The 9,928-nt window shown below is 45.0% G+C and overlaps 3 protein-coding genes across 5 annotated transcripts; 2 read left to right on the top strand and 1 right to left on the bottom strand.

The window, feature by feature from the left end:
* The first annotated feature begins 443 nt into the window (after window positions 1–443).
* On the top strand, window positions 444–6,005 carry LOC115764167 (DNA-directed RNA polymerase I subunit RPA1). Its single transcript, XM_030707055.1, has 10 exons — window positions 444–838; window positions 893–1,259; window positions 1,322–2,687; window positions 2,748–3,241; window positions 3,299–3,584; window positions 3,650–4,577; window positions 4,637–4,841; window positions 4,898–5,024; window positions 5,086–5,185; window positions 5,246–6,005. The coding sequence occupies exons 1-10, from the start codon at window positions 496–498 to the stop codon at window positions 5,971–5,973; spliced, it is 4,944 nt and encodes a 1,647-aa protein (XP_030562915.1). The 5' UTR covers window positions 444–495; the 3' UTR covers window positions 5,974–6,005.
* A 102-nt stretch (window positions 6,006–6,107) lies between these two features.
* LOC115764227 (biogenesis of lysosome-related organelles complex 1 subunit 1) lies at window positions 6,108–6,803 on the top strand. The gene is made up of 2 exons (XM_030707145.1): window positions 6,108–6,287; window positions 6,345–6,803. Exons 1-2 carry the CDS (start codon window positions 6,154–6,156, stop codon window positions 6,655–6,657), a joined length of 447 nt encoding a protein of 148 aa, XP_030563005.1. The 5' UTR covers window positions 6,108–6,153; the 3' UTR covers window positions 6,658–6,803.
* An 80-nt stretch (window positions 6,804–6,883) lies between these two features.
* LOC115764187 (transformer-2 sex-determining protein) lies at window positions 6,884–9,246 on the bottom strand. Of its 3 annotated transcripts, none has more exons than XM_030707077.1 (8): window positions 9,160–9,246; window positions 9,006–9,082; window positions 8,881–8,943; window positions 8,333–8,489; window positions 8,139–8,267; window positions 7,576–7,751; window positions 7,326–7,519; window positions 6,884–7,265 (listed from the first exon to the last, which is right to left on the bottom strand). In XM_030707077.1, the coding sequence occupies exons 1-8, from the start codon at window positions 9,160–9,162 to the stop codon at window positions 7,240–7,242; spliced, it is 825 nt and encodes a 274-aa protein (XP_030562937.1). In that variant the 5' UTR covers window positions 9,163–9,246; the 3' UTR covers window positions 6,884–7,239. The 3 variants fall into 3 exon arrangements, with proteins under 3 accessions (XP_030562937.1, XP_030562945.1, XP_030562954.1); XM_030707085.1 differs by having other exon boundaries at window positions 8,139–8,255; XM_030707094.1 differs by lacking the exons at window positions 8,881–8,943; window positions 9,006–9,082; window positions 9,160–9,246 and adding an exon at window positions 8,712–8,799.
* Between the last annotated feature and the right edge of the window lie 682 nt (window positions 9,247–9,928).

Below are 9,928 nucleotides of genomic sequence, written 5' to 3'. Positions count from 1 at the left end.
GTACGATGAGCAGCCAAAGGGCAACAAGGCTGCAAACACTGCCCGAGGAACCGGAGCTAGAGCTGGAGCAAGAGATGGCTGCGGCGACGGAGCAACCGCAGTTGGAGATGAGGCAACTGTTGCGGAACTCCTGGACACTGTCCGCAACCAATACGAGCAAAATATGGCTTTTAAGAACTGGCAATACCAGTTGACGTGTGATAAGTTCTAAGCATAACCAAAGAATCCATTTGAAGTTGTACATTACGTATATACGTATTTACCTTTCTCTTTGTTTAATTAAAAACATCAACATATTTATTTTCAAAATTGAACAATTCGCGCATTTTGTTGTGTGAAACAGCCCTGTTCGCTGCATCGTGGTATCGATATATCGCATATTGTCGATACTTTCGTTACTCTTATCGATAACTCTGCTGTTTTTAAAACACGTGCAACGCATAGCTGCTTCACGGCACCTTATTTTATTGAAAATTTCAACATAATCGCATTAAAATGGGCTCGAGAAGGCCCCCGGACGTGCACATGTTTCCCTCGGACCTGGAGTTCGCCGTGTTTACACCCGAGGAGATACGAAAACTAAGTGTGGTAAAAGTCATAACCGGCCTCACATTTGATGCCCTGGGACACCCAATACCTGGCGGTCTTTATGACATACGATTGGGATCCTACGGCCGATGCACGGATCCCTGCGGCACATGCCTAAAAATGCAAGATTGTCCCGGCCATATGGGCCATATTGAGCTGGGCTCACTGGTCTACAACCCGTTTTTCATCAAACTGGTGCAACGTTTACTCTGCATATTTTGTCTACACTGTTACAAGCTTCAAATGAAGGGTTAGTGGTACACAAAGTAGTTTAAATCACTTCAATAACATTAAAAATCAACAGATCATGAGAGCGAAATTGTAATGCTGCAGCTGCGGCTTATTGACGCCGGCTACATTATTGAAGCACAAGAACTGGAGCTGTTTAAATCAGAAATTGCCTGCCAGAACACAGAGGAGCTGATTAAGCTGGATAACGGCGACGCCGTACATCCGCACATTGCTGCAGTCAACGAGCTGCTGGCAAAGAATACGAGCAATGCCAGCAATGTGACCAAGACAAGCTGTTCCTTGCGCACAGCCATTACGCACGCGGCTTTGCAGCGAGCCTCCAGTAAGAAGTGCAGGCACTGCAACAAGTCTATGCGCTTCGTGCGCTATTTGCATCGCCGCCTTGTCTATTATGTGACCATTGCCGATTTAAAGGAGCGGTGAGTATGTGGCTGTAGCCTCCATTGATATGTTTGATTTTCGATTTCCCTTGATTTTCTAGGTTGGGTGATGTGCCCGAAAACAGTGGCCAGAACAAGGTCATATTTGCGGATGAATGCCGTCGCTATCTGCGAAAGATATACGAAAATTATCCGCAGCTGCTAAAGCTGTTGGTGCCTGTCTTGAACATAAACAGTGAGGCAAGCGTCACCGGCGACTGCTCGCCAGTGGATATCTTCTTTATGGACACGATACCAGTTACGCCCCCGCGTGCGCGTCCCATGAATGTTATTAACGACATGATGAAGGGCAATCCGCAGACGGACATCTATGTGAACATTATCGAGAATAATCATGTGCTAAATGTAGTACTAAAGTTTATGAAGGGCCAGCAGGAGAAACTTAGCGAGCAGGCAAAAGCTGCCTACCAAAACATGCGCGGTGCCAACAGCCACGAGAAGCTCTACAATGCGTGGCTGGCGCTGCAGAGCTCCGTAGATGTGTTGCTTGATGTAAACATGTCGCGAGACATCAAATCCGCCGAGGGCCTTAAGCAGGTGCTCGAGAAGAAGGAGGGTCTCATACGCAAGCACATGATGGGCAAACGCGTTAATTACGCAGCACGTACTGTCATCACGCCCGATCCCAACATCGATGTAGATGAGATTGGCATACCGGACATATTTGCGCGCAAACTCTCTTATCCGGTACCCGTGACTGAATGGAATGTCATCGAGTTGCGCAAAATGGTCATGAATGGGCCAGAAGTGCACCCGGGCGCCAATTACATACAGGACAGCAAGGGGTTAACCACTTTTATACCTGCCGACAATGCGGCCAAACGAGCCAGCATGGCTAAGCTGTTGCTGTCCAATCCCAAGGACGGCGTCAAGATTGTGCATCGCCATGTTCTGAATGGTGATGTACTGCTGCTCAATCGTCAGCCTTCGCTGCACAAGCCATCCATAATGGCGCATAAGGCGCGCATATTGTACGGCGAGAAAACGTTTCGCCTCCACTACTCCAATTGCAAGGCGTACAATGCCGATTTCGATGGTGACGAGATGAATGCGCACTATCCACAGAGCGAGGTGGCACGTTCCGAGGCCTATAATCTTGTCAATGTGGCCAGCAATTATCTTGTGCCCAAGGACGGTACTCCACTTGGTGGCCTTATACAGGATCAGGTTATTTCGGGCGTCAAGCTGTCCATACGCGGTCGCTTCTTCAACCGCGAGGACTATCAGCAGTTGGTTTTCCAAGGTCTGTCGCATCTTAAAGGCGATGTCAAGTTGCTGCCACCGGCTATACAAAAGCCCGCAACGTTGTGGTCTGGCAAGCAAGTACTCTCGACCATAATCATTAATCTGATACCCGATGGCTATGAGCACATCAACTTAGATTCCTTTGCCAAAATAGGCGGCAAGGTAAGTAAAGACATCTCAGAGTCACCTGTGAACCATTACTAACCCAGTAACGCGTTGCAGAATTGGAATGTGGCTAAACCGCGTACACCGCTGTGTGGCTCGAATCCGCTGGAGCAGGAGCTCAGTGAGAGTCAAGTACAAATACGTAAGGGCGAGCTTCTGGTGGGTGTTCTGGACAAGCAGCAGTATGGCGCCACCACTTTTGGCCTCATTCACTGCATGTACGAGCTGTATGGCGGCGACGTGTCCACGCGCCTGCTAACCGCCTTCACCAAGGTGTTTACATTTTTCCTGCAGCTTGAGGGCTTTACGTTGGGTGTCAAGGACATTTTGGTCACCGACGAAGCGGATCGCAGGCGTCAAAAAATCATTCGCGAGTGTCGTGATGTGGGCAACAGCGCCGTTGCCGCTGCTTTGGAGCTGGAGGATGTGCCACCGCACGATATATTGGCCGAACAAATGGAGGCCGCCTATGTTAAGGACTCCAAGTTTCGAGTTCTGCTCGATCGCAAATACAAATCGCTACTGGACGGCTACACAAATGACATTAATAAGTTAGTAGCATAACTAACCAAAATGTATTTAGCTACAGGTGTTTCTTTTTTTTATAGAACTTGCTTGCCAGGCGGTCTGATCACGAAGTTTCCATCAAACAATCTGCAGTTAATGGTCTTGTCTGGCGCCAAAGGCTCTATGGTTAACACCATGCAAATCTCCTGCCTGCTTGGGCAAATTGAGCTGGAAGGCAAGCGACCGCCGTTGATGATATCTGGAAAATCGCTACCCAGTTTTACCTCTTTTGAGACATCGCCAAAGTCGGGCGGCTTTATTGATGGGCGCTTTATGACAGGCATACAGCCGCAGGACTTTTTCTTTCACTGCATGGCTGGTCGTGAAGTAAGCCTTAAATATGGACATAAAAGATTAGATTAGGATTAACAACTCATTATACTTCACAACAGGGTCTCATCGATACTGCTGTAAAGACATCCCGTTCCGGTTATCTACAGCGCTGTCTTATCAAGCACTTGGAGGGGTTGAGTGTTCACTATGATCTGACTGTGCGCGACAGTGACAACAGTGTGGTCCAGTTTCTGTACGGCGAGGACGGCTTGGACATACTTAAGTCCAAGTTTTTTAACGGAAAATTCTGCGCAGATTTTCTGGCACAAAACGCAAAGGCCGTTCTGCGGCCCAGCCAACTGCAGCTGATGAAGGACGAGGAGTGCCTCGCCAAGGTACTGCGCCATGAGAAACACATACGTAGCTGGCAGAAGAAACAGCCTGCCAAACTGCATGCAGCTTTCACTCACTTTTCGGAGGAGCTTCGAAACGAAGTGGAAGTTAAGCGACCAAATGAGATAAATGTCAAGACGGGACGCCGGCGCTTCGACGAGGGCCTGCTCAAACTGTGGAAGAAGGCCGATGCCGAGGACAAAGCACTGTACCGGAAGAAATATGCACGCTGTCCTGATCCCACCGTAGCCGTATACAAGCAAGACAATTATTATGGTGCGGTTTCTGAGCGCACGCGTCAATTGATCGATGACTATGCGCTCAAGCACCCGTCACAGAAGCAAATCATAGCAGATATAATGCACATGAAGAGCATCAAGGCGTTGGCCTCCCCCGGCGAACCGGTTGGTCTGATTGCAGCTCAGTCGATTGGTGAACCGTCCACCCAGATGACATTGAATACCTTCCATTTCGCTGGTCGTGGTGAAATGAACGTTACTCTGGGTATACCTCGCTTAAGGGAAATTCTAATGCTGGCGTCCTCGAATATCAAGACCCCTTCAATGGACATACCCATCAAGCCGGGACAGCAGCATAATGCGGAGAAGTTGCGCATTTCCCTCAACTGTGTGACCTTGGCCAGTCTGCTGGAATGTAAGTTATATATTTATACCGAACTAGCTTTATATTTATTCTGGCCTATCACCATCTAGCCGTGCATATCAACACAAGCTTGACGATGGAACCGGAACGCGCGTATGTCTATGACTTGCACTTCCAGTTCCTACCACGTGAGAACTACAAGGAGGATTACAGCGTGAGGCCCAAGCGTATTATCAAATACATGCATCAGACATACTTCAAACAGCTCATTCGCGCTATTATAAAGGTGTCTAACGCCAAGAAGACTTCCAAAATGTAAATATACAATTGATATGCTCCAAGGTGAATACTTAGCTTAATTTCTTCTACAGCGTCGTGGTAGATGAGAAAAAGGAGTCTGGCAACAAGCACGACGAGGACAATGATCTAGAGTTGGATGCTGATGACGTGGGCATACAAAAGGCTCAAGACAATGATGACGACTCCTCAGATGACGGCGTAAGTCAAATATTCCGTTGCAAATACAAGAATATTTTGGATTCAAATTTGTCTGCAATAGGGTGACGACGACGCGACTGGCATTAAACTCAAGCAGCGCAAAACCGACGAAAAGGACTATGACGATCCGGATGATGTTGAGGAAATAATTGATGCCAATGGTAAACGGATTTTAATCATCTTAATTTAATTGACTAACTCCTAAAACTTGGGGCTTTTAGACGATGAAGAGGAGCCCGATGAAGAGGACGCATACGGCAATGAACCGGCAAACGACGAAAATGCTGAGGTGGACGATAAGTCGGTGGAAAAGTTGCTTAGCAACCAAATGGTTCAAGATTACACCTACGACAAGGAGCATCATCTTTGGTGCAGAGTTAAACTCAATCTGAGCGTTCGCTACCAAAAGCCCGATCTGACATCCATCATACGCGAACTGGCCGCCAAAAGCATTGTACATCAGGTGCCGCACATTAAGCGCGCCATTATCTACAAGGGAAATGACGATGAGCAGTTGCTGAAAACAGATGGCATCAATATTGGTGAAATGTTCCAACACAACAAAATCTTGGACCTGAATCGATTGTACTCCAATGACATACATGCTATAGCACGGACATATGGCATCGAAGCTGCGAACCAGGTCATTGTCAAGGAAGTGAGCAATGTGTTTAAGGTCTATGGAATTACCGTGGATCGACGCCATTTATCACTGATTGCCGACTACATGACCTTTGACGGCACCTTCCAGCCGCTTTCACGCAAAGGCATGGAGCACTCCTCTTCGCCGTTGCAGCAAATGTCCTTTGAATCCAGTTTGCAGTTTCTGCGCAACGCGGCTGGCTTTGGACGTCCCGACGAGCTGAATTCACCATCAAGTCGCTTGATGGTAGGCCTGCCTGTTCGAAATGGCACAGGCGCTTTTGAGTTGTTAACGAAAATTTGCTAATTACCACAATTTTGTTTAAATAAATACGCGCTCCTTTTTAAAGCCAAGTATCGATATTCCTGACTGCGGAGCATTATCAATCGATTAATTAAGCAACAGCTGATGCGATATGCTCATTTTGGCCACCTCTAACTGTCAGCTGGGCTCCACCATTAGTTTGTTTGTGGTAGCAAAATAAAAATGTTGACTTCAATGGTTAAGGAACATCATGCTAAGCAATCGAAGCGTAAGCAAGAACAGGAAGTGCGTCGCAAAGAAGCCATTGAAGCCTCCAACGAGCTTACACAATCGCTAGTTGATCACTTGAATGTGGGGTAAGTTAAACTTGCAGTACCTATATTGATATGCAGACTACACAATCTACAAAATAGTGTGGCACAAGCTTATTTAAATCAAAAGCGATTGGATGTAGAGGCCAAACAGTTGCATGTGGGTGCCACAAACTTTGCGAAACAGACGCATCAATGGCTACAATTGATTGACAACTTCAGCAGCGCATTGAAGGAACTTGGGGATGTTGAAAACTGGGCTCGCAGTATAGAAGGCGACATGCAAGTTGTACAGCAGACCCTGGAGCTTGCCTACAAGACTTCGCGGGCAACGCAGGTGACAACAGGTGCCTCAACATCTGCAGCAGGAATCCCCTCAAACTCCTCAGCAGCAGCAGCAGCTAATCCAAATTGAAGACAATTTAGTCATGTGTAAAATGCCCCGCTGAATTAGGTCAACATGAGCTGATTTGTTTAAAGTAGTTTATTTTATTGTACAATTACTATATAAAATACAAACGCAGTGCAGGTAAAATGTACATTTTACTAATTCGGTCGCGTTGGCCCATAACTGCATTGAAATACATATTACACGTTAAGCACATTTAAGATGTTACTTATTTTATACTAGAACGTAAAACTGGGTTAGTTTAGTTAGTTTATTGTTATCAATTTACGCTGTTGCTTTTAAAATACATATCACAAAGTGTGTTACGCGGGTTGAAGGAGAGAGAGGATGAGACGCGTAATATACACGGATGCTCTCTTTGTGGCTACAATACAGTTTACAAAACGTACGAGGATGCAACATCAAATAATTATCAAATAATTATGGTTAGGCGTGATGAAAACTATATAATGATGATTATACAGGCGCTGCCGAACAGTATATGGGATATGGGCAGGGATTTTATAACAAAACAATTCAGTCTATATCCTCGTGCTGAGCCTTTGCATTTGTTGTGCAGTTGGCACCCCCACACAGAATTGTGGCACACTAGTAACGCGATTGAACCCGGGCAGCTGAGAAAGAATAAGGACAATAATCAGTATCATTTTCAAAAACTATGTCTGCCTACTTACGCTTGCGTGGTGAGCGTGAACGGGAATAGCTGCGAGTGCGACTGCGGCTACGGTCGTAGCGATGACGGCTGCGATATTTGCGACGATTGGAATCGTAGGGTGATACTGACGACGACTCTTCACGGTGGCGGCGACGCGAACGAGAGGTGTCTCGAGTGCTATAGTCACGCTCACGAGAGCGTCTACCCAAGGGACTGTAACATATTCACCTTAAGAACAAGCATTCATTCTAAAGCAATCTACAACAAACCGTGATGGGCGTCCCATGTACACACCAGGTGTGGGCGTGTGCGCGCGTTGCGTTATTGAGTAATCGACACGTATACGGCGACCATCCACCTCCATTCCAGTGCAGGCATCCTTAGCTACCCGTGCATCACCGAGATTCTCAAAGTATATGAAGCAAAAGCCCCGAGAGCGATGGGTCTGCAAGAATTATTGTTGGATAATTCACAGTAATCTTACAGAGTCGTACGTTGCAGTCGAGTGTAACCGACCGATAGATTAAGTCTTAAATTATTTAAAGCACTGTCTGTCACAGCAATATTCCTGAGTATATATTGTGACAGACTTTGTGACCATAGTATATATAAAAATGTAACTCAAAATAATCGACATTTTCCTCTTAATATATAGATGTTGCAGCAAGCCTTTAGTGGGTTGTGCTAGTAACTTGCATAGCAGGCACTCTTTATTGCTGCATTTAAGTATGCTATTGCCAAAAGTCAGTACGCAACTAGCACAACCTAATGTCCAAGATACGAGCTGACCAATTGATGGCTATCGATTGCAAATTGATTCTATGGCACTTACATGAGCATCTATGACCATTTGAATACGTTCGATGGGTCCAAATTTGTTAAACAATTCGCGCACCTTCTGTTGGGTGGTGTTGGTATTCAGGCCGAAAACTCCAATACATCGGCTAGCCTGTGGATGATCCTGCGTCAGGACATTGTAATGACTGCCTTGTATAAGACATTTGCTGTGAATTTGGCGCTACTTACGCGTGCCTGACGCATGCGTTGGCGATCCCGAGATGTGCGGCCTGAATAATGACGAACTTGCGGCGATTCTGACCCGGAGCGCGAACGTCGACGATGCTGCGAGCTGGACTTGGAGTTGTAATTGTGGTGACGGCTGCCATAGACTTCTCCGTCCGACCTTGAATGGGAATAGGATAGATTTTCAATTGGTTTGCTGGCTGTGCATCTTGATTGTAAAAATGTGTGGTTCGGATTTTGACACTTGAGTATTCGAATTGAACTGCTATATTTGTGTTGGATTCACATTGCATTTCAGAAACAAACTTGCTTGCTCTTCAATTACTGTGCACTGTGTACGTTCTGATCTGAAAGGTAAACCATTTGTTTCAGTTTTTCTTACATTTTTTAGTATAATATTTTTGGCAAAACTAGAGAACAGAACCTGCTCGCTTGAAAAACTAAGCCAAATGAAGTATTCCTGATGACAGTTTAAAGACAACCGAAATATTTCGCCTGCTTAGATGCCTGTCAATCTTTACTCGATACCCAATTTCTCATTCGATACTCACCGACGCGGACGGGTACGAGAACTCTCCGAGGATGCCGCAGACGAAGGGGACGATGTGGCAGAGCTGTAAAAGGTGCGAACCGTTTGATTGTATACAGGTTGATTATAATAGTTGTTTCAATATACCTGTGACTACATTTGTGCTTATCAATGCGATGTAAATGTAAATATTCCTTTTCCCTCGCGTTAACGAGCCCTGTGGACTACATACATATGTCAGCGTCACGTTATAAACGTTTTCAATTGCGATTAAATAGCAGCGGTTTGAGTCATTACTTACCATGTTATGAGGCGTTAAATACAATTGATAAAAGCCCAATTTAATGAATTTTTATAATACTCCTCTGCTCCAAAATTACTGTCGGAAGGGAAAACATGCAGAAGCTATCAGGGCTACAATGTTATCGCAATCGGTGTTTTTAGAACTTGTTAGTTCATAATCGAAGCAAAGATTATCAGGGCTGCAAAGTCATCGCCATCGAAATTCTTACAACTTAACGTGCGTCAAATTAGCGGCGGCGACTTAGCGTCGAATTTTGGTACTTGTTATCGGAAAACTATCGGTCACTTTCAAATGCATTTATTTATGTTTTTAAGCACGAAACCAAATAAATTTAAATGCAGAATTGCGATTTTCTTGATGTAAAAAGCAAAATGATTGATAATTCGCGATCTATATGTTAAACTACCGTGCATTTGGGGCCATTATCGGAGAAATAGAATAATAAAGGTTGAAATATCGTCGTCATTTTGATAAATGAATATGTTAAGTTTGTAATGTTGCCAGATAGTTTTTTTTGCATAACAGGGGATATAATAAGAAAAATAGTAAAATGTGAATTTCTCTAAAACTGGCTGGACGATTTTCTTGATGTAAAAAGCAAAATGATTGATAATTCGCGATCTATATGTTAAAATACCGTGCATTTGGGGCCATAATCGGAGAAATAGAATAATAAAGGTTGAAATATCGTCGCCATTTTGATAAATGAATATGTTAAGTATGTAATGTTGCCAGCTAGTTTTTTTTGCATAACAGAGGGTATAAT

This window comes from Drosophila novamexicana, unplaced genomic scaffold (assembly GCF_003285875.2).
Source record: "Drosophila novamexicana strain 15010-1031.04,08,12 unplaced genomic scaffold, DnovRS2.1 tig00000008-arrow-pilon, whole genome shotgun sequence".
Classification (NCBI taxonomy): Eukaryota; Metazoa; Arthropoda; class Insecta; order Diptera; family Drosophilidae; genus Drosophila; species Drosophila novamexicana.
Note: the sequence above shows the minus strand (reverse complement) of the source record. Positions and strands in the feature narration are given on the sequence as shown.

Excerpts from the sequence above, each read along its gene's own strand:
- LOC115764187 (XM_030707077.1), bottom strand. Across the intron at positions 7,520-7,575 it reads TACATGGGACGCCCATCACG|TCCCTTGGGTAGACGCTCTC; the intron begins GTTTGTTGTAGA and ends AATATGTTACAG. Across the intron at positions 7,266-7,325 it reads TTCACGCTCACCACGCAAGC|CTGCCCGGGTTCAATCGCGT; the intron begins GTAAGTAGGCAG and ends ATTCTTTCTCAG.
- LOC115764227 (XM_030707145.1), top strand. The coding sequence starts at position 6,154 with ATGTTGACTTCAATGGTTAAGGAACATCATGCTAAGCAATCGAAGCGT. Across the intron at positions 6,288-6,344 it reads GTTGATCACTTGAATGTGGG|TGTGGCACAAGCTTATTTAA; the intron begins GTAAGTTAAACT and ends TCTACAAAATAG.
- LOC115764167 (XM_030707055.1), top strand. The coding sequence starts at position 496 with ATGGGCTCGAGAAGGCCCCCGGACGTGCACATGTTTCCCTCGGACCTG. Across the intron at positions 3,242-3,298 it reads TACACAAATGACATTAATAA|AACTTGCTTGCCAGGCGGTC; the intron begins GTTAGTAGCATA and ends TTTTTTTTATAG. Across the intron at positions 3,585-3,649 it reads ACTGCATGGCTGGTCGTGAA|GGTCTCATCGATACTGCTGT; the intron begins GTAAGCCTTAAA and ends ACTTCACAACAG.